Source organism: Pinus tabuliformis, chromosome X (genome assembly GCF_031772625.1).
Source record: "Pinus tabuliformis cultivar Carrire ecotype Pingquan chromosome X, CPIR1, whole genome shotgun sequence".
NCBI classification, from domain to species: Eukaryota; Viridiplantae; Streptophyta; class Pinopsida; order Pinales; family Pinaceae; genus Pinus; species Pinus tabuliformis.
Window position 1 is genome coordinate 492207292 of NC_142308.1, and position 24811 is coordinate 492232102.

Consider the following 24811-nt stretch of genomic DNA (forward strand, 5'->3'; position numbering starts at 1 on the left):
ATTTTTTAATCAAATATTGTATTTATCTATATTTATAAATCCAAAATTAAAATAAATGTATGATAATTCCAAACCCACTCATTCTAATTTCTAATAATATATACAAATCCTAAATATCCAACAATTTAATTTTCTACGATAATAAAACTCCAAATAAATTAAAATTAAAATAATAATTTGATTTTCTACATTAATAAAATTCCATATAACTTTTAATTGAAAAATCCACAAAGAAAAAAATCTATAACCCAAACCTCACTGCAACAGGTAAACTCATAGTATTATTATCAAAATTACTCAATATCAAACCAACACTAATTAACACATATTATTTCTCTGTAACACTAAATCACACTTATCACCTATCTTTCTCTGTAATAAAAAAACCTGAAAACCTTAAATTATCCATATAATAGATTATTAAAAAAATTAAGAAAGCTACCGGGCACTAAGTTGCTATCACAAACCTTCTATGTAAAAGATTCCATGAAATCGTCTATAAAGTCGAAAAAGATAAGCTAGCCGCACCTGCCTGAGAACTTTCATGGGGATGCGATGTCTGGGATGAAGTTCTCCAGTCTCCATCCCCAGCACGACGTACGTGAGACTCTCAACCGGGGCCACTGGTTTATTCGTACACAAACCATTACAGACCTCCCTTCGTGCACTTTTGAAAAATTCCAGCGGCATTCGTGACCTCCCCACAGTGGGTCGTCTGGATCTGCAGAGACGTAGCCATCCCGGTGGAAGTATCGCCGCATAGGATGGAGCCCGCGCCAATATGGATCACAGTTCACCCAGTAATTCCCTGCTTCCTGCAATAAATTCATTTCGGTCAGTATGTCATTTGCCGGTTTCCTTACACATGCACCAGGAATAAAAATTCATTGCTATGAATGGTTTTGGTACGAAAATTGAGTTAAGAAAAAACCTAATTGGATGTACACAATGTTTATAATATCCCTTTCGTATAGGCGTACCCTTTTGTACCTGAAATTCCAGGTGTATGAGCACAGATCATCGGCCGTGATTCGTATCTGCAATTACATTCACACGATATATCGATATGAATCGAAGACAATATTTTAACTCTGCAGATTACTTACTAATCCCTAGGGTTTCATCTAATTGTCCGCTGCCGTTTTCAAATTAGGGTTCTCAATTACCGTCTGCTCCATTGTAAATTTGGGCTTTTAATGAATGCGATCTAGTTCTTGAAATAAAAATTGTTGGTAATGTAAAACGATTTACCCGGCGTCCTTCTTCAATAGAGAGGCAATAGGCTGTAATTCTTGGTTCATTCTGATGCACAGAAGCTGTTCTCACTGTAAATTTGTCTTTCCAAAGCTCTCGGCAATGTTTTGCCCACAAAAAGTCGGATTCGGCCACAGATTTCCACTTGGTGGAGACTGATACACTCCTAGCCAAGCTCGCAACATCCAGCAGTGACAACACTAGAACAAATATATCGACGCAAAGCCATTCGGATGGATCACCACGAAAGTCGTCCATCATTCCTCCAAATGCTTCCTTATAGCTTCAAGATTTAATAGCTTCAAACTTGTAGATATATTCAGTCGATAATTCAGCTTGCTTGCATATATACACTAACATAAATACGCAAATCTATTAATTTAAAACCTCGATAATTGCCTTTCCTACACTGAATTATGCAGACTGGAATGGGAAAGTTACCTTTTCTATTGAGGCCTCTGCCGCTGTAACCTGTAAGAACGCCTTGAGAGGAGCTTTCAAGCACCCCAGTATACCGTACATTGAACCCCAGCCTCTCTTTTTCTTCTCCTATATCCAGAGACAATTGATGAGTTTCCTCCGCTGTCTGATATAGATGTAACCGACTGGTTTCGAACAAGTTGCCAAGTTGAGTGGTGTCATATCAATGTAATGAGGCCCACATAGACTTTCGTTAATTTATATTCCCAGTTCACACAAGTGGCAACATAAGTTGGCCCTACATTAACACTTTTATCGTCCAAATCCCTATCGACCACTTCAGAAACACCTTGCAAATTGCTTCAAATCATTTCCACCCTGCCTTTCCACATCATTCCAAGGATGCCACGCATATCTTTACTTCTTTAAGCGTATTATTTTTCTTGACAAATGAACTAATGCATGACTTACCTACCTCGAATATGTATATCTATATATGAGAAATTAGGCGTGGTTATTCATACCTTCAGCCAAACAGCGGAACTTTCAGGAGAGTAAGTAGAATAACAATAATAATGTAAACAAATAGTTTAATTGGTTACTCTAAATTAGAAAAATGAGATATTTATATATTATGTTTATTTAATCATTAAAGGCACGGAATAAATGTTTTCCAAAAACCCTTACCCTCTCCTTATAGCTCGAGATTTGAGTATAAGAGATATAGCCCCTGCTACATAATATAAGTTCATAAACATAGAAATCAAAGGATCGTTAGAGGTTAGTGAAACACTCAATCTACAATAGGTCTCATTAGAATCTCAGGGTTGTGAAATTTGTATTTCGTAGACCTACAAATATCTATGAATAAGGCGATTATGTGTATTATTTCTTTCACATCATTAAAATATGTGCTGATGCTTGATGATATGCGTTCATGTCTGATATAAAAACACCCAACTGAGAAGAGAATGCTTGGATATGCGTTCGTGTGTGATATAAAAACACCCAACATAGAAGAGAATGATTTCACGTTTTTAACCTGTTACAAAACATGACCGACATGCATGGTCCTTATTTTAGAGTCTTTAGTGGTTCTTTCTGCTGTCGCTCAAGATCGTGGTTATATAAATGTGTTTCTTGAAATGAAGAAAGAGAATACAATAATGGTGGGTAATATTGGTTTTTAATTGATTTAATTAAATCTGTTTTTTTTTTAATGTTTTTTTTTTACTAGAAGTTATTAAAGGTAATATAAACAAACTTCCAACTTATATTAAGACCGGTATGAAAAATGGGTAAGAATATACTATATAGTCGTAAGAGTTGCACTGATCTTAAAAGTCAATAGGTCAAAGCAACCTGGAGTCGTCGCTACGAGGAGCAGGAAGATCGAATTTACAATAGTTGTGAATTTAAGTAAAATAAATATGGTTTTCCTAACATTGGGGATACAGAAGAATACATGGTGCCATGCGCAATCTTCATCAAATAAACATCAATGCTGGAGCACCACTTAAAAGTTGCTGAGGATGAGAGTATCAACAACAATTATGAATTTATGATGGAAATAATACATTTTGATAAATCATATACACGACGAGATATATGTTATTAGTGTACAAAAATATATATTATAAATTATAAATTTTGGAGGTAAAAAACTTCATTTAAAATTGATTTTATAAAAGAAGGTTAACAATTAGGTTTTAGTGAATTAAATATACATTTCAGAAAATTAAAGTACAATATATGGTGTTTACATATACATTTAAAATATAACATTTATCTATATATTAAGTATATATTTAAAATATAACATATACATTTAAAATATAACATTTATCTATATATTACGTATATATTTAAAATATAACATTTACAATAGGTAAAGGGTTCATATTATTCAAAACAAAGTGAGATAAAAATCAGCCAATATTTATCTATCTGTGATTATAATATGGTTTGTATGTGATTGCAATTTACAATACTTATATTAAGAAAAATCTTTGATATTATTCCAGGCGAAGCGAGGCAAGAACTGAAGATATTAGTATTTACAATAGGCAAGAACTCAAGATACTAGTATTTACAACAGGCAAGAACTCAAGATAATAGTATTTACAATAGATTAAGGTATCATATGAATAAATATAAAAACATAGAAAAAAAAAGTTTATTTTTTATAATAATTTGGTTTCCATCAATAATCAAGATAATGGCATCTATGATGAATAGATAAATTATATCATTCATGGCCAAGAATGTGAGAAGAAGCATATTCATAATGTTGTTTTTATCTCTAGTGTAAACCACACAATCATTTAATGTCAAGCAAGTAATTGAAAAATAATATTTAATTATTATTGAAAATCACAATTGCATTATTCATGATAAAGATAGTAACAATAAAGTTGTATGAAGAGTGAGTGAAAAATAATTATATCTTTCTTTGCCAATGGAATTCCTCATGTCTTGAAATTCTCTTAGATTATTAGTACCATCACAACCACGTTTATTAATGTGATTGATGTACCCCCATAGGTGTCTTTCAAGCACACTTACAACCACATTAGTAAATCTGGTTCATATAGACAACGATCAATAATTATTAAGTGTATAATGTAAAAGTAGCTATTAAAAATTAACTATTTATAATTGTTAATAATGATATAAATAATAACAACCACACATCTATATATATATAGATACTATTTATATAATACTATATTAACAATTACATTTCAAACTATATCATAATTAACATAATCTAATAGTAATAATATATGGTTATTATTAATAATATTTATTTACCTTTCACCATTGCTTTATATATATATATATATATCGCTTATAATATATATAGATATACGCTAAAATACAATAATATATACTTAATAAAAACAATAATTATATTACAGTAATATAATAATAGTAATATCTTATTATTATAAGAATATTATTGTATATTAGAAATATTAAATATATATGGTATACTAAACTGAAATTATATGTACATTACTAACATAAATATTAGCTTAAGAATTTTAATATTATTATATTAAATATTAATATACAAATTTAAGAGTTTAATAAACTTAAAATATTATTATCTTTAAAAATTTAAGGAATTGCTAAATCTAATATTTATATATATTTTTAATATTATATTATATATTAAACTTTTTAATATTAATAGTTAAGGTTTGTTGATTGGTAATATTTATGGTATTTATCCCTTGAGTTTAGTAATTCCTTGGATTTATTAGTCCCTTGCATTAATAATATTAATAATTCCTTGGGTTTCTAATTTATTCTCTTGGATTTATAATATTAATAATTGTTTGGGTTTGTTAATCCCTTAAGTTAAAAATATTGATTCCTAGGATTTATTAATTTCGTGAGTTTTAAATATTTATCCCTTGGGTTTATTGATCTTTTTTATTTGTAATATTTATCACTTAGGTTTACTAATTCGTTAGGTTTATAATATTATTATGAGTTTATTAATCCCTTAGGTTTAAAATATTTGTTAGGGTCTATTAATCTCATGTATTTTTAATATTGATTCCTTGGATTAGTTGATCATTTAGGTTTACAATATTTATCCCTTGCGTTTACTAATTCATTTGGTTTATATATTAAACTTTTGGGTTTATTATTCACTTTTGTTTATAACATTAATAATCTCTTGGATTTTAAAATATTAATTTCTACAAGTTATTAATATCTTGGGATCAATATTTAAAACCCAAAGGATTAATAAACCCTAAAGTTTAATATATATGTGTGTTTAAATTTTAAAGTTTAAATTCTATAATATATTATTATATTACAATTATCTATCTATCTATCTGTTTATCTATCTATTTATCTATTATTTCTCAATAATAGCATAATATATTTTAGTTTAATGTATAATTTATATATAGTTAATATTATTAATATAATCTCAATAAATATATAAAATATATACACCATTATATTAGTAAATATATAATATTAAGTTTAATATATAATATAATATTAATAAATATAAAAATATTGGATTAGTAAATATATAATATTGGGTATTAATATATAATATAATATTTAGTAATTTCTTAAACTTTTAATAATAATAATATATTAGTATTATATTAGTATAATATATATATATACATATATATATATATATATATATATATATATATATATATTATTTATATTATTATTAATCATTACAAATAGTTAATTTTTAATAGCCTATCAGTCTATATGAACCACATTAGTAAATGTGGTTGTGCTAGTACTAATAATCTAAAAATTTCCATTAAGAATCATTTCCATTAATTCTGGGGCTATAATCACAAAATAGTAAAATTTTTCCAATTTGTAATTGATGAAGTTATGGGTACTACCTGAATCAATCAATATCATTACCTTTTTCTTTATGATACACCCTTCCATTTTGATGGTTTTTTGAGTATTCATGCTAGGTAATGCATGATAAGATATTATTGAAGTAGTCCCTTCTACCTTCAAATCTTGTAATGTTCCCTTACTATACTTGTTGTCTTACTTGAAACATAGTTCCTTTTCTCTTATTTCATTAATTTTCCTAGGCATCGACCTTGTAAATTTAGGAGAAAGAGCATGATTCTCTTCGTAGTTATTAGTGACTAATATTTTAACTCAGTTTTCCTTGATAGATTGAAATCATTCTCTAGAATGTTTGGTTGAAAGAGACACACTTCATGTTGGATGATTTCTTTTAGAGTTCCCATAAATAGGTCTAACAAATAATTCTCTTAAATGTTATTTATGTTGAGACTCGACTTTTTTAATTGTCTAATCTGATCTAAATAATTAATTTCACTTAATGTTCCCATAATATGCTATCAGTTCCTCTATAAAATTGGAGCAAGATATAACATAATAATTTTTCCTTTTATAAATCAATTGAAACATTAGATGTTGATGCTAATCTAAAAACATTGTTGCAATATTTACATTTTATAATGTTACCATTTGGTGTAGACCAAAGCATTGCTCCATATAAAATATATATGTTATAGGATAATTGTTGTAAAATTTCGTCACTTCGATATTCGAAATGTAGTAGTTCCTTGGTGCTGACCTGAATCCCAAATGATGATGATCTTTAAGTAAAAAATCATGATTATGGTTCTACAACTCAATATTTTTTCTCTCCAATTGTTATAAAATAATCCTCATAGGTGTTTCATTTCCAACCCAAAATTTCTCCCTATTTTCATGATTTCCTTAGGTCCCAATATCTCTTTTAGGCATCCTCTTGAGGAGGAGCCTCTCTGTGGTTGCCATGGATATTAGTTTTTTTTTTTGTCTTAATTTTTTTTTTTTCATTTCATCCATCAATTTGATTTTAATTTTTTCTTGAAGACTTGATCAATCCATAATTTTTAACAAAATACCATCTATTTCATTATCTCTTTATCTAATTGTGAGAACCTAAATTCAAAGTTTTCACTTCCTTCATGATTCTTGTATGCGCCTTCTGTTAGCACCTAAATTGGCCTTAGGCTGAAGGAAGGCAACATTCAGGGTAACCACAAACCATGCTCGGTCTGGTAGCTAGCCCTACCAGAACAGGAGAGGGCTCTCTTCGGGTCACACTCAGGAAAATAAGCAATAGGGTCTGAGATGACTCAAAAATGAATACTTATTTTATGCTAGGTAAATGGATGTGATAGAGGTATTTTGACAAATGACTGAGTTTTCTGGGATGTGTGGGACCAAGGAACAACATGAGCAGAGAATTTAAATCAAAGACGCAAATTATTTTCTGAGGAAAGACAAGCGGAAAGTCTAGCAATTAGATTCGAAATAACATGAAGTGGAGAGATTGTTTAAGAGTGTGAAAAGGGCATAAATACATGAATCCTTTTCAACAAAAGAAAACACAGAACATGAAAACTATCCCAAGGCAGAGCAACACATTGAATTCTACCTTTTTACTTAGAAAGATTTCACTGGAAATGAATATGAATGAAAATATGAAACATAACGAAATAAATACGAAACATAAAGAAGATACATTTGCTAAACTCACGCCACAGGAATCTCATGAACCAGAGCTGCAATCTTTCATTAATTCTCTGTCAAAATGTACAGTGAGTGACTGAGTTTCTCTCCCATAGTTTCCTAGAAATTCCAACCCTTTACAAAATGACTCTCAATACAATAAATGAGCTTTTCCATGAGAAGGTCGATCAACCCAAGCAATGAAGAGCCAACCATCAGCAGTTACATTTAATTTTCTATGAAGACCAATTAGAAAAAAGAAAATATGAGCATAGATTTTGTGGGTGGTTGTTCGCCTTCATTTGGCCACTTGGATAGAAGCCAAAAATGCTTTTTAAACTTTGCCTTTGGTGCCGGGAAAAATTTATTTTAAATGAGCCGGCCCACTTGGACAAAATTGCGAATCGAAATTTCGCGAAGCGGGAAAGATTTTGGCCTTTGGGTCTCTGTGCGCCGCGCCAAAAACTGTATGCGTCATGCTTCTTTGGAGCTGGTTTTGAGGCACCTTCTGAAGTCCAAAGTAAGCCAAAGTGTGCTTGTTGGAAATCCCTATCTGTATACTTTCCAACTGAAGTGGAATTTATGAATTTGGTGCCCAGTTTCCCCTTCAAAACTGCAATCTCCCAAGACTTCTTCCTATGTGTCAAAATAGGGGCAGAGAGGTCATTTTTAGGGTGCTTTTGACCTCCTGAGGACTCAAAATTGGCCCAAACTTCTTGGCCATGTACCACCAATCATGATTTCCATGGAAAATCCAGAAATTCAAACCTTTTTTCATTTGGAGCTCCCTAGTGTAAGCGCACGCCAGGTGGCGCGGCGCACAGGGAGAAAAACCCTGTTTTTTGCACAAAAATTTCCAAAAACACCAAAAATGACCGAAATTTCCTGAAATTTAGGCTGGACCTTCCTTATCAAGTGTTACACTGGGCTAAAGAGGCCTTGGCCAATATCTAAAGTCGATCGAGCTCCCTTTGCCTCTTTTGCTTCTTGATTGCCTTCCTCAATTTCGCCTTCAAATTCCTGATTCAGGCGTTGCACAATTTGTTTCGCGCCATGTAGTGGAAAGCCATGTGTCTCAACAATGCATGGTCCTTGTCGGCCTTGTCGAGTAGCCTCTCTAAGTGCATGTTAACTCTCTCGAGATTGGCCTCCCGATCCTCATTAATCTCTTGCTCCAATGACATGAGCTCAACTCTTCTCCTTTGCGCAGCTTGGCAATTCTCGTGAATGTTTTGTAGCTCCATGATCGCTTGCTGATCCTCAAGCTATTTGTTCCTCTGCTCCAGATATTTCATGTTCCATTTGGCTCTTTCCAAATCAAGGGACAAGGCTTGAATCTCTGCTTGCTGCTCCTGGATGATCTCCTTAAGTTGTGCACTTGGCGGATCCGTATCTGTATCATCATCATGAAGGAGAACGAATTCGGTCTCTCATTCACCTGATGGCTCACCTGAAGGCGCCTCATCCTAAATTGGCTCCTTGCCTTTGTCCTGTTCCTGTGATGCTGATGGAGGAAGTGAGGCAGCTTCCACCCCAGGTGGAGATAACACTCGCTTTGCCGCTGCAAACAAACGTTTGGTGCCCTTCTGATATGTGATGAAAACCAGCACACTAGCAATCTCGTGGCGCTCATACCGATGAGTAGGTTCACCCTCATGCTTAACCTCTGATACTCCTCATGAAGCTCTAAAGAAATCACGTGAAATGAAATCATCCCAAGTGATGCCCTGCAATCCAAGCTGATGAACCACCAAAATCTTGATAAGAGCAAAATGATAGACACTGTTAAGTTGCTGCTGAGGTGTTTTGCGCTGTATAAAGGTGGTCATCCTCTCTATGTTTTGGCAAATGAAATACGGAATGTTCATCATTCGTACCTTGCTGAAATGCATGAGCAACCTGATGTGGTAAGCATAAAGATGAGAGAACCGTCCCTCACAGCTGAAATATTTCATGATCAATCTCATTAGTGGAGCATATTCATCCTTTAGATATCGGAACGGGAACACTCTCTTGAGATGCCTTAAGAAACTAGTTTTGATGTATGGCTCATAATGTTGCCGGTCAATCTTTTGTTTCTTGTGCCATGGTTCGCCAATGTTTGGTATACTGGTCGCTAATGAGATAGATTTTGGTGTAAGTGTGAAGGTGACACCAGCCAAGATGGCTTGAACTCCATGCAAGTGCAGCACAAAAAGACGAGCCAACTCATGATGAAATTGGACACTAGCTACCTTTTGAAAAAACTCACAACATGACTGATGCTGAAAACATGACATAGCAAGAGGAGAGGCTTGCAATTCTGTAAGGGTGGCCGGTTCCTCTCTCACATGTTTTCCACTTTTATGAGGCCTCCAGGGTGCCTGTTCTTCCAAGGGAGAGTCACTTTGGGTTTCCACCTCATAGTCTGATGAATGCTCAGATGCCATGACTGTTATACAAAATACCCTGAAGACAAGATGACTGCTATCTATGAACTGTGCTTGAAATGCTCTTTTTGATGTGTTGAAATCTGCCACCAAGGAGAAAATGTAATAAGGGACTGTTAGGAAGGGGAATAATATGAAGGGATTAGGGACTATGAGGAGGAATTTTATTTAGGGAGTAGGGAGTTTAGGAGATTTTATATAGGGTAGGGTTTGGGATGTTAGGAAAATTTATATGGGGTAGGGTTTGGGGTTTTACCTTTGACAAATGTGCGGAGGGGATAGGGAATAGGATTTTAGTAGCATTTTAGGATAGGGAGAAATGGAAAAAGTGGAATAGGGAAGAAGGGAATGAGGGCAAGAACGAAAAATGGAATGGGGGAAGAACCTTGGCACTAACACAATGACTTTGTAACCCTAACAACATTTGCTTTGATGATTTTAAGTGGTAGGGTTTAAGATTTTTTGTGCAACCATAAGCCACCATTTACTATCATCATACTAACATAAAAAAGGATGAAACACTGAGAGATTGACCCCACCTGGAAAATTCAAGGGATTGAAGGCGATTGGTTGCAAATTCTGAGCAAAATCGGGGTTCTGTGTATATGCGTCGTGCCAAGAACCCAGTGTGTCACGCTCTCTGTGTGCATCGCTCCCGTTCAAATTAACACTGGGTGGATATCCCCAGTGTGCCGCGCTACTCCACCTGTGCGTTGCGCTCCAATTCTTAACACAGTCACGACCTTTCCAAACGACAGTTTGCTCTCCAACATCCAAATTCAACTTTGCAATACGATTTCTTGAATGTAACTTGACACAAATGATTTATATAACTTGGAGAAATATGTTGCAAGAGTTGGATTTGACTTTTTCTTCCTCTAAAACCCATTTTGTAATGTTTTCACTCTGACATTTTTTCACAATTAATACAACTCTGCTTTTCACACTTCCTTTTGATTTCTTTGACTAAAATGATGAAATTTTTTGGCGATTTTTTGTAGGGGTAGCCGACAAGGAATTTGGCTAAGGAGACCAGCGCTGTGCTTGGAGAAATCCACTGAGAAACTTTTGAAATCTTTTACAAATGACAAATTGTTGACTTTTCTTCAAAACAGAGTTTTGAAGAATAGTCGTATTCTATCAACATGACGATGAAAGTCTTTGAATCACAAATTCATAAGAGCCTCCCTCTGGCCTTGCTGGATTTATTGGAAATTGTTTGAAGACCTAATGACTAATCCCTAGACTTAATGACCGAAATGACTCTCGTCCACTAAAAGATCAAACATTGACTGTCATGGACTTTAATACACATTGATGAAAAGACCTGAGCCAGCAGGTACAAGACATGAGGGGAATGAATGGTAAGGCCCTTCCATCAGGTTATGGCATGCCCCTAGTGGAATGCAGCTGAGTGAATGGAGCGAGACACCTAAAAATGAAATGCAGAAAGAGTTTTGATCTCTGACAGAGGACTGACAAGACCGACTCTAACATTGGCTCCAACGGGGGATGGTAGCTCATTGGAGGTGCCAAGAACAGCAGATCTTTGGGAGAACAGACAGTGCCTTTGTCCATTGGGCTATGGATTCATCATTTCGACAAATGACACGCAACTCTTGACTCATTTATTGACTGAAACTTGACTCGGACTGACTCAAATTTGGACTTAAAATGACTCAAGGACTGACTAGACAAACTCAAACCAAAACTGAAATAACATGGTATTTACAGTGACAATGGAAACAATAGAAACAACTCAGAAGTGGTACTACTTGAGCAGCCGACCATTGATCGGCCCTCTTGGACAATCTTCCCCATTCATTTCCTTGAGAAGAAAGGCATTTTCACCCCAATATGTTGCAATCTTGAAGGGACCTTTCCAGAGATTCTCGAATTTACCGTGCTTACCCTTTTCCTCATTCCTTGTATCCCACTTCAGTACTACATCATTCAGCTAAAATTTGTCCACCTTTGCTTTTCTGTCATAAATTTTCTTAATTTTCTCCTGCAAATTTGATGTGTCTTAGAAAACTTCTTCTCTGGTCTGCTACAAATGGATCATTTGATTCAATCTTTTCTGCATAGAATCATCTTAACTGCCAGCTTCCTGAAGAAGTTTGACTACCGAGGCTGCAAGAGAGGTAGGAAACAAGGCATCAACTTCATACACAAGCTCAAAGGGGGACATACCAATGGATTTCTTCTGACTGACCCGATCTGCCCAAAGTGCATTGACCAACTTCTTATGTCAGCTCTTCTTGTTGATTTCCAGAAGCTTCTTAATGATGTTGACCAAAGATTTGTTAGAGGACTTCGCCAATCCATTGCCTTGTGGATGCTAGGTAGTTGAGTGACCCAAAATGATGTGATATTTATGAAAAAACTCTACCCTCCTTTTTTATTTGAAAGCTACTTCGTTATCAGTGATTAGCTTATTCGGGCAACCAAAGTGAGACAAGATGTTATTTTTGAGGAATGAAATAATTACCGCATCTTTAGCTTGTTTGGTGGGAATTGGACCAACCTCATGTAAAGGGTCAATTTCAATTACAGTCCAATTTGATATGGTTATGATGAATCATTCTCTTACCATGCTTGAATTTTTATTGCTAAACATTCTTATGTTAAGAATTGGGACTTGTGCTAATGACCCTTCCCTACACAAATTGTTATGAATTATTTAGCCAAGACTTGTATTTCATGAGATGGGTGTGTGCATTGCCATGTGGTGGCAGTAGAGGAACGTGAAAAATAAATAAACAACTCATATATTTATCAATATTAATAAGTTATCTTATTGTGTCTCCTCATAGATGAGGAGTTTAATTTTTTTATTATCTATTATTATATAAGTTGTCAAAAATGAAGCCTTGAAAAGTGATGCTTATAGCAGGGTAGATAAATAATAGATAACCATGGGAAAGCCTGGTCATCATATTAATACAAAGTTTAATAATGATAACAAGTAATGCAACTAGGAGGAAGATATGATTACTTGAGTGGCACACTCACATGTTTTGCCTTCATAAATGAAGGAATCAAAATTCTCATAAAAATAGACTATGATAAAACCAGAAAGGAAATCTACAATGTATATTAGAGAATATGTGGTAAATGATTCCGGTTAATGATTAAACTATGGTCATCATGTTATAAAAAAAAAAATTATGAATGGTATAATTGCTATGAATGGACATGGAAAAATACAAATCCCACCTAATACTTTAAAGGATGATTATATAAAGAAGGAAATGGTAAACCATAGTAAGATAACTAGCTCATAAGTAAAAATCCAAAGGGAAATTATATACCTCATCAGAGGTTGGGGGTTAAATAAGTGAGTTCCACCCTAAGTATTATACCATGGTAAAGGTTCCCATGAAATAGTGTTGACATTGTGAAAACATGTCATAGTATAGCACTTATAATTGTACAAATTGTCTTTCAATTTAATCCTTTGATCAATGCATATAGGAATGTGATGTGTGCTTCAGTTGTAAGAAAGTGTGATAAAGGTAAACCTAACGTTAATGGGTTATTAAATACCATGACATATGCAACTTTCATTGGATATGCATAGTGGGACCTATAAGTGTCCCTGAGTACAACAATATAAAAACCATGGTAATTAATAGGAAGAAAAAATTGTATCTTATGGACCACTGGTTCAATTAAATGGTATCCAACAATCTATTTAAATATACTCATATCATACCAATTGAAATGCATATTTTGTACCAAGCAATTTTGGGAGGTTCTCTTATTGGATTTCATTGATAATGTGTCTCAGTTGAATAGGACAACATATGAAATGTTGAATAAACCATACAGAAATTCATAAAATGGATAATTTATCTCTTTTTTAAGAGTGACTTAATGTTAAAGAGTAGGTATTAACATGTGAATACCCTAATATCTTAAGTACCTACAAACTAAAAGGGTGTAGAATTGAAAACATTAAAAATTTCAATTACTCATGAAGGGGAAATGAGATTGTATCTATACTAAATTATGCATGGTCAAGAACATGTTGGGGCATAAAAAGGGTAGTAGTAAATCACATGGGATGAATTATTTAATTATGGAGTATTGATGTGATGATTATTGAACTTCAAAAATCTATGAGCTAATAATCTTCTTTAGAACATTAAGCAAAAGGTATGGTTAGGATGAAAGTATGCAAGAATAATTTTATGATACTATTGTGTTACAACCACATGAAATCAGGTAATGATTTGCATAAAAATTTCTTTGGTTGCAGAAATGGAACTTGTTCATGAAATTCCTTATAAATGAAGCACAATTTGTTTTACTTACCAGAAGTAAATGAAGAAATGTTTGGCATGATGCTAACATGGTTGGAAATAGGTGGATAAAGTGTATGTCATGTAGGTGATGCTATGAAGATGGGTATGATATGCAGTGGTATAGATTGTACTATGTACAAGTAGTACATATGGTATCAGTATGGATACATGTATTTCATGATTAAAATATGATATGTATAGCTATGTGTGTAATATGCCTTGTGTGCAGCTATGCATGAAGACACTGGGTGGGTGTCTAGAAGGGAAACCAACCTGGAGGCTACACAGAAGAAGGAAATTGAGAAGTCGTTCAAGGATAAGTAAAAATGGTTTGTTTGCAGTTGGCATACATATGATTATGATGAGAATATATGGTTATGCTGGTTATACGTGAGCTAACGTGTTATGATCTTTTATTAATATTGTTGTGGGAAACATGCTAAATGATTTGTTGTATGCAGAGAAACTTCAAGAATCAAGTGTTTTACTAGAACACAAATGTTGGGAAGAATCTAAGGGGGGACATACATTCTTAAAATAAAATGAATAATGGGAAATATAGGCCATATCTGCTTTAGTAGTACTGAGTAAAAAATTATGATATTGATCATGGTAAGCTTAGTTGAAATTCTACATCAAAAATTTCTTTTAAATTGTTGAAAACAATGTTACAGGTAGCTATGGAAGGAGATGTGCTGGGAGAACTCCATGTAACTGATATACCTCAAAAGATTTTCATCAGAATGCAAGGCCATGAGAGTTGTGGATTCAAAAGCCAGCTCCCTGTGAATGAGGACAAGATGCATAAATACATCGAGGACGATATAAAATTTAATGGGGGGAGTATGTAACACCCTCCCTCTTTTGTTAGACTATTGTAACCTAAGATGAGAAAAGCTAGGTGTTATATTTAATACGGAAAACGAATATATTATTAAATAAATAAATAAATCGCCTGGGAAAGCGAGACACCAAGAGATGAGATTCTTGCCAAATCCCATTGAGGAATGGGATAGGCATGAATATTTCATGATAAGATTGTAGATGTGATTCTAGATAACCTTAGATGGATTGGAGATAGATATCCATCAAGGGAGGAAAACATAAAATCTTTGTCTGAGATAAAGGAAATATTTTATGAGGAAAAGCCTCATGGGAGATAAAGGTGAGATTTTGCAAGAAAGACATAGGCAATTGGATGAAAAATCCACCTAAAAGTGGGATGCTGGTAAAGGAAACTATATCATGAAATAGGTATTGAAACCCATTCCTTAGATCAATTGGAGGCAATTGATCTATGTCAAGGACCTCGCCTTGGGGGGAATCAGAGGTGATTAATGGTTGGGTGTTAGTGCTCCGCTCTCCAAGTGATGGTTTAGTGGGATTCATTTGCATGGAATGTCATATATGATATTTTCTTCCTGTCTCTGTTATAATTCCAATTTGTCTATGAGTAGATTTACTGATGTTCTCCTCCATTTTGGTTGGTTGATACTTGCATGGAAAATGATTTATTGTAACTCCTGGCATTTTTATGTTGTTAAATTGTTAGCTCTTATGTTTATATGTGGTTTCATCTGTAATCATGAGAATAACTAAATGATTTTCTTGTGGTAGTTATACATAAGTAGACTTATATGAGTTTACAACTTTATGAGTAGATTTTAGATGAATGCACGCGACTTTTACCGCCTTCAAAGTAGAGGCTTAGTAGGTAGTTGTATTACCTGGGCCATGGAGCTATTTTTACTCATGTTAGAGTTTATATAATGACCATTGTGCACAAGTAAAAATATTTGCATTTACTTGCTTATGGGAAATCATATATGAGTATTTGAGATATCTGTGAATATAAACTTGATTATCATGAAGGAGCATGATATGCCTCTAATGTTATATGATACCTATGGTTTAACATGGCCATTGTTTGGGCATATGAAATTAATTCATGCATAACAGTTATGGGATAGGGCTTCTAAGTGTATAATCACTTACTCAGTATTTGATATTCCATGCATGCCATAGTAATTGTATTGGAGGAGGTTAGTTAGTTAATTTTGCATGTTGCGTAAAAGATCTATCATGAAACCCTTAAATATATGAGGATTAAGATCATGACTCTTAGCGATGCTTTTTATAGTAGAAACACATCAATGATCCATAAATAATTGTAAGGGGTTATCAAAGAGTACATGCTATGATTCATTCTCTTATCTAATTTGTAAATGTGGATGAGGAAAATAGGTAAGATCATTGAGTAAACATTGTGCAGTGGTGAGGATCATAGGTATAGATACTAATCCAGACTTAAACAGGAATGCAACAAATTACATAGATAACCATAAAAACATATATGGAGCAGAAATAATACTTCATTTCATTAATGTAAAATACTGAAATATGCCTACAAACAGTAATGGAAATAAACAAGCTAGGGCGATGGTAGCTTATCTCTGAGAAGAGATGTGTGGTGGCTACATGCGTCTGAACTGTGTTACAATGAGGCTCGAAGGCCTATTTATTGTTGAGAAACAATGGAAAACCCTTAACATTCCAAAACATAACCCTAGAAGATGAAACACCAAACTGTGGGCCCCGTTTGGGTAAATTGGTACAGCAACTTCCTGGGGTCGTAACTTTGGCATACGATCTCTGTTTGATGCGTACAATAGCTCGTTAGAAAGATCTATTCAAGAAATACCACTTTGGGAAGGGCAACATCAGTCCATGGTCCCATGTTGCCCCTAGATTTCCCAAAAAACGTCGTTTAGCACCTCAAAATGGCTCTGGAAGTTTAGGACTCGAAAAACTACTGAAAATAGTAAGTTGCGCAACAATTAAGGAAACTGAAAATGCTGAGAGAAACAATGGTGGGGGTCCAGGTGGACTTGGCAAGTGGCCACCAATATCCACCTAGATCATTCCTCCCCACTTAGGAAGCAATGGTCTCGATTGCGTTGAGTTCCTCCATGAGATGAGGAAACTTTTGTTGAACTTGGTCCCTAGTGAGCCACATGCCCTGGTGAAGGAATTGGCCTACTTTGACAACTCTATACGGTTGGATATTCTGTTGGTGAGTGTTCTTGATCTATGTGTCCATGATCCGATCAGTTGCATCTTGTTCCATGCAATCTGGTTTTAATTATGTGGGTGTGAGCTATTCTGCAATGTTGGATGTGTCTAGCAATGGTGGAAAGTATGGCCGAAGGCGGTCCACATTGAACATTGGGTGCAGGCCAAGGAATGGAGGAATGCTAAACTTAAATGCATTGTCTCCCACAACCTTAGTAATGGTGTAAGGACCATAGAAAATTGGTCTCAATTTCCGATAGGTTCTAGTAAGGCATTCCATTTGCAAATGCAACTAGACTTTGTTGCCCACCTTAAACTTGTGTGGCACCTGATGTTGATCAGGTCGCTGCTTGTACTTGGCATTTGATCTCTCTAGAATGTCATGGACCTACAGGTGAATATGTCGGATGTGCTCAATGAACCTGGTTTCCTTGTCTATTTTGGACTGGACGTGAGGCAAATCCGTGTGAGTAGCTGCAAGTGGCATGGCCACATCAATGGGGCATAGTGGCTGGAGTCCCAAGCCCACCTCAAAAGGGCTATGGCCATTCGAGCTGTGAAGAGCTCGGTTTTAGCTGTGCTGAACATAGGGGAGGCTCTCGTCCCATGTGCGTGGATGCTTTGAGTTATACATGCACAGAATGTGTACAATCATCCTATTGACAACCTCTATCTGGCCATCAGTTTGAGGATGGAAGGCTGTGGACTTAGTGAGTTTGGTGTCCAGCATTGACCAGAGACTGGACCAAAATGTACTGAAGAACTGAATGTCCCAATCTGAGATGATAGACTGTGGGATCCCAAAGTGCACCCACACTCGTTCAAAGAAAAGTTTAGCAGTGACCTTTGCTGTGATATTCTTCTTGCAGGCCGCCATAATGGCCATCTTCGAGAACCTGTCGACGACCACAAAAACACAGTCATTTTCATGCTTAGTGGAAGGAAGGCTTGACATGTAATCCATAGAGATGGATTCCCAAGGTCGACAAGGGGTAGGCAGTGGGGTATAGAGGCCTTGCTTCTTGATGGTTGGTTTGGCAATGGCACAGGCAGTACATGATCTGATGTACTTGCTGACATCGTGTCGAAGATTCGGCCAATAGAAATACTTTTACAGTACTGTCACCATTTTCTCGACCCCGAAATGCCCAACAGCCCGATTGTAGTGTGCTTCCCAAATCATCTTGGCATGCTCCCTTGAAGGAACACAAAGTTGACCCAAGTGGCATAACAGGGCATCCTGGAGGTGAAAATCTGGAACATGCCAACCCTCCAAGATTGTCTGGTATGTGTGGCTGGATTCTGGGTCGCTTTTGTAGAGAAGTGGCCAATCATAAGTCTCGTGCCCACAAGAGTTGAGCACGGTGGTTAACACCATGATCGGTGGTCGATTGAGGCAATCTACAACATTATTGGTGCTACCCTTCTTATACTTGATATTCAAATGGAACTGTTGCAAGTATGTAGACCACTTCTAATGGGGATCATTCTGGAATTTCCCTTGGGTCTGTATGAATTGCAGGGTCAGTGGTCTGTGTGGATGACCATTTCCTTCACCAAAATGTAATGCTTCCATTGTCGGTAGGCGTGCACAATGGAATACATCTCTTTATCATAAGTGGGATACTTCCGGACTCTGTTTGAAAGTGTTTCACTATGATATGCCATTGGATACCCATGTTTAGTAAGGACTGCCCCAATAGCATAATCGGAGGCGTCTATCTCGACCTCAAATGGTTGTTGTAAATCTAGTAACAAAAGCACTGGTGTTGTACAGAGGCAGTCTTTCAACTCTATGAATGCCTTCTGTTGAGATTCAGACCAAAATAATTTTGCTTTCACTCCTCCCTTGGTGACTTGACTCAAGGGCCGAGTGATATGAGAAAACCCCAACACGAACCTGCGGTAGAAGATGGGAAGACCAAGAAAGCTATGGAACTTTGTTATAGTGGTTGGAGATGGCCAATCCCAAATGACTTGGATCTTGGCTAGATCCACATGCACCCCCTGTTTATCAATAATGTATCCTAGATACTAATCCTAGGTCATGCCAAAAGTGCATTTCTCCAAATTGGCACATAGCTTATGTTTCCATAGTGTTTGGAGAACCTGTCAGATGTGGTGAAGGTGCTCTTCCCAACTCTGGCTGAAGATCAGAATGTCATCCAAGTATACCACTATAAATGAGTTGGTGAATGGCCTCAAGATGTCATCCATTAGCCTCATGATGCTTGCAGGAGCATTCGCCAATCCGAAAGGCATAACCAACCATTCGAAAAGGCCCTCCTTGGCTTTGAAGGTAGTCTTCCACACATCAGAGGGTTCGATTGGTACCTGGTGATATCCTGACTTCAGATAGATCTTGTTGAAATATTTCCCCCCTCTAGTTGGTCCAGGAGGTCATCAATCCGCAGGATCGGGTACCTATTATGGACAGTGATCTTGTTCAACACCTGATAGTCAATACAAAGTCTCCAAGTCCCATCCTTCTTCTATACCAACACGATCGAGCTCCCACAAGGCGATGAACTTGGACGGATGTGACCTTTCTACAGCAATTCCTAAATCTGCCTCTTGATTTCATCGTTCTCCAGAATGGAGCACCAATAAATTGGTCCATTGGGTAGTGGCGCACATGGGGTCAAATCGATGGAGTGCTTGACCTGACAGTGCAGATGAACCCCTACGAGGGAGGTGAAGATGTCCTTGTACTCCTCCACGACCTTGTCCATCTGTAGTTGGCGTGCGGAGGGGCCCTGTTTGTAGGCTGTGGCCACCATCTTCTTCTTTCCTTGAGGGCATATCATCAGGAAAACAAATTTCCCATTTTTGGAGATGAGCTTACTGCATTGTTTTGCAGTAATCAAAGAGATGGCGGTAGGCGGTGCTACCTCTGGTATCCTGTACAACTTATTTCCCAATATAATAATAACAGCACGAGTCCTTGATTCATACACAGCATGTCGCTTCCACAAGTATGGTTGTCCTAATAATACACCACAAAATTCAAGGGGAGCAATGTCACACAATACCTCATCCGTGAAGGGCCTGATGTTGTATGGAAGGTGACACTACTGGCTCACGCAAAGATCCCGTCCTTGGTGAAGCCACCCGATGGTGTATGGTTGTAGATGTGTTGTGGTCGGTAAGCCCAACTGCTTCACGATCTCTGCCGAAATGAGGTTCTTTTAGCTCTAGCTATCGATAACGAACTGTAGCGAAGAGCCCTTTACCCACATCTGGGAGTGGAAGAGACGCTCCTCCTCCTCTAGATCTTTGGGTTCATTTTTCTGGATCTTGGTTGTAGCAAAAGTGGCATTGGGATCTGCATCAATGATTTTCTTCCCTTTGTCATTCCCCTTGTCTGGTTTTGACTTAGAGTCGGAACATGCATCTAATTATGAAACCTTTAGCTCAGCCACCAGTGACTGCTTGGCCCAACACTCACTTGTGTTGTGAGTGCTCTTATGGAACTCACACCATTTTCCCGTGTCCTTTTTTGGCTTTGCAGCACTGTTCTTTGCTTGCAGCTTTGACGGGTTGTCTTGGGCTACGCCGCCTTGGCTTTGTCCTTTTTTCTATGGTTTAGGGGAACCTTTCCATTGCTTCAGATTCACAGATCCAAAGTCTCGCTTCTTTTGTTTAAACTTCTGCTCGACCTTGACGGCATATCGGTATGCTGTGCCAAGCGAGGAGATGTTCAGGTATTTATTTTTTCCTCGATGTACTTGTGCAGGAAGCCACGGTATTTGAGTATCAAATGCTGTTTTGAATCCTTGATACCCAACTTTGTGCAAAGGGTATGGAAAAGATTGGTGAAATCTGGGACGTCTTGGTCCCTTCACTGTCGTAGCGTGGTCCACTTTATGTATTCATCCTCATAGCTTCCGACAGGGTAGTGCTACTCCTTGATGGCATCCCGGAATGAATTCTAAGTGGGTGCGGCTGAAAATAGTGAGCCAGTATTTTCATCCTTCTACTGGTAGTAGGTTTCCCACCAGTCCTTGACGTGGGGGGCTGCTTTGAGAAGAGCGAAACCAATCTTTTCCCGACTCGAAAATTCATGAACAGAAAAATAACCCTCTATCAAATTTAACCACTTATCTACGGAATATGCGTCTATCTGACCCTCGAATATGGGGATTTCAAAATTAACTTGTACCTTAAAGGGCGTGGCATTTCCAGAGTAGTTGTTGGAAGTCGATGCATCACTTCTAGGTAGCCGCTGAAGGATCTGGGCAAAGCTATCCATCATCGCGTTCCGTTGTCGCTCGAGGGCCTCTTTGAGCAAGATTTTGATAGGATCTCCTGCCCCCTCGTCTTTCTTCTCATCTGCCATGGGATGTCGTTGGGATTTGTGAGGTTGGTCTTGCACAGGTTTGATGAGTTCAAGCCCTAACTCCTTATATCTCGACCTCGTTAGGGACATGCAAAGAAAAACAGAGAAAAAACAGACTGCTCTGATACCACTGATCCAGACTTAAACAGGAATGCAAAAAATTATAGAGATAACCATAAACACATATATGCAGTAGAAATAATACTTCATTTCGTTAATGTAAAATATTGAAATATGCTTACAAACAGTAATGGAAATAAACCAGCTAGGGTGATGGTAGCTTATCTTTAAGAAGAGATGTGTGGTGGATACATGCCTCTGAACTTTGTTACAATGAGGCTTGAAGGCCTATTTATTGTTGAGAAACAATGGAAAACCCTTAACATTCCAAAACCTAACCCTAGAAGATGAAATGCCAAATTGTGGGCTCGGTTTGGGTAAATTGGTACATCAACTTCTCGGGGTCGTAACTTTGGCATACGATCTCTGTTTGACACGTACAATAGCTTGCTAGAAAAATATATCCAAGTACTACCACTTTGGGAAGGGCAACATCGGTCCATGGACCCATGTTTCCCCCATATTTCCCAAACATCGTTTAGGGCCTCAAAATGGCTCCGGAAGTTTAGGACCCAAAAAACTACTAAAATAGTAAGTTGTGCTACAATTAAGGAAACTGAAAATTCTGAGAGAAACAATGGTGGGGGTCCAGGTGGACTTGGCAAGTGGCCACCAATATCCGCCTGGATCAAGATGCAAGGATAACCCTTGAGTGTGAGATGATGAGATCACTATACTTAAGACAACTAAAGAATATTAATTGTAATCGAGGTAAAATTTAAAATTTACAGGGCCTAGGGGCTACTTTTCTGGGTAGGCTCAGGAGGTACATTACAAATGTAATAGTAGATCGGATCCTACAACAATACCCAAAAATCCATTTTGTGGTATTCTCTCGTATAGATTTCTACATAAATATATGTTTATCTTGTTATATCTGTATGATGCTTCAATTATGTTTTCTTGCGTGATTTATCGGTAATAATGTAAATTATATTTACAACTGTCAAATTCTATATTATACTAATTAAACCCCTTGTCAATATTATCTTGGTGTCTAACATACTTCAGTTTAGAATACTCACATAACTATAAATGATCTTACTAACACAACAAAAAATTCCTCCACAAAAATGTTTCCACTAAAATGGGGTTCTCTTTTATATTTTGAATTATATCGCATTCCTTCTCATCTTGATTCATTCCATCTTTTCTTCTTTAAGCTAATAAAACTATGAAATGGAAATACTGTGCAGTAAACCCTTTCTACCTCCCTCTTTCCTTAAGAATACATATATCGTAATGTATTGTTTAACCATTTTGTAGATAATTTTAAAATCATAAGCCAACATATTTTTACCTCTTCCTTTTCACTTTTCAGGATATCCATTATTCCAATAATTATTTTAGACTACCAGGATATAGTTTAACTCTCAAGTGTCTTCCAATTAGGCATGGATTCCATTTCTTAATTACATGTAGTACAACCATCATTTCCTTTAGTAGATGGATTTGAGTAAGGTATTTCCTTTAGGTTCATTACTTTCAAAGGAAAGCACCTCCCTTCTTTCATTAAAAATGCACCAATTCCATGGCGTGAAGCATCACACTCCACAAAGAAGGCTTTTGTCAAGTCATATTTTTCCAAGTTATGAGCTTTACACATAGCTCTTAAAGTTTTTTAAAACAATTCGTTGCTTCTTTAGTCCAAGAAAAAGTTTTTTTCTTCAATAATGTTTTTATAGTTGATGCTACTTGATAATAATTACTTCTAATATATTTTTAATCCTAATAATACTCTAAGTTTCTTCAAGGCGTTGGATCATGTTTTTCCTTATCTCATAGCTTTAATTTTGTTAGGATCCACTTTGAGACCAACATGGAAAAGAATATGACTAAAATATTCCACTTAATTTGCCCCAAATGAACAGATTGAAGACCTTACATATAGTTTTTGATCTTCTAATAATGTTAAATCCCTATCAATATGCTCTTCCTAAGCTTTATTATCATCGGGAAATACTAACAATTTTTTTCTAAGGAATGCTTTGAATATATAATTCATCAACATTTGAGATGTTTATGGTTCACTTTCATTTCCAAATGGAATAACGAAATACTCATAATTATCTTCATGTCTACTAAATTTATTTTGGGAAATTCTTCTTACCTCATTCTAGTTTGATGATACCCACAAAGGAGAGCCAACTTACTAAAAAAAATTCTCCATACAATTAATGAAGTAATACACCAATGATAAGAATAGGAAATGTTCCCTTGATTTTTTTATTTTATTTTTTATTTTTTTTTATGTATCTAAAATCACAAGACATAGGCCATGAACCATCTTTTTTGATAACCATTACCATTGGTGTAGAGTTACAACTCTATCTAGGCTGAATGATGCCATCCTCTAACATTGCTTGAACCATATGCTAAATCTCACCATTTTGTGAATATGGATAGCTTTAAGGCCTAATTTTAGTTGGTACAATCCAAAATTTAAATGAATAGAATGGTCATGATCTCTAGCAAGTAGAAGAACCTCAGTTGTTTCTTCAAATACCTTGTAATGATTGTTTAAAACCTTTTGGAGATATGATGGAGTAAAGTATACAAATGTTTGAACATCTAAATGAAAACAAGTATAAAATTACACATTAATGTCCTTCTTTTATAAGTTTTTCATGCTATTAGAGAATATAACTTTTCTACCTTTCCCTTAGATACCTCTATGTTTAATGTCATTTTCTTCTAAGGAAAATATTATGAAAGTATCTTCAAAAGTAAGGGTCAATGTTACTAATGATTGTAACCGTTTGACCCATAATACAACATTGTGCCACCCTTTTCGATTGCAATCATGAGATTATCCAAAAAAT

General features: G+C 35.9%; 1 protein-coding gene across 1 annotated transcript; it reads right to left on the reverse strand.

The window, feature by feature from the left end:
- Window positions 1–259: 259 nt before the first annotated feature.
- On the reverse strand, window positions 260–1798 carry LOC149140820 (uncharacterized). Its single transcript, XM_089450113.1, has 4 exons — window positions 1696–1798; window positions 1252–1537; window positions 981–1037; window positions 260–815 (listed from the first exon to the last, which is right to left on the reverse strand). The coding sequence occupies exons 2-4, from the start codon at window positions 1513–1515 to the stop codon at window positions 543–545; spliced, it is 594 nt and encodes a 197-aa protein (XP_089306239.1). The 5' UTR covers window positions 1516–1537; window positions 1696–1798; the 3' UTR covers window positions 260–542.
- Window positions 1799–24811: the final 23013 nt, after the last annotated feature.

Excerpts from the sequence above, each read along its gene's own strand:
- LOC149140820 (XM_089450113.1), bottom strand. The coding sequence starts at position 1,515 with ATGATGGACGACTTTCGTGGTGATCCATCCGAATGGCTTTGCGTCGAT. Across the intron at positions 1,038-1,251 it reads CTATTGAAGAAGGACGCCGG|ATACGAATCACGGCCGATGA; the intron begins GTAAATCGTTTT and ends ATGTAATTGCAG. Across the intron at positions 816-980 it reads GGAATTTCAGGTACAAAAGG|GAAGCAGGGAATTACTGGGT; the intron begins GTACGCCTATAC and ends AATTTATTGCAG.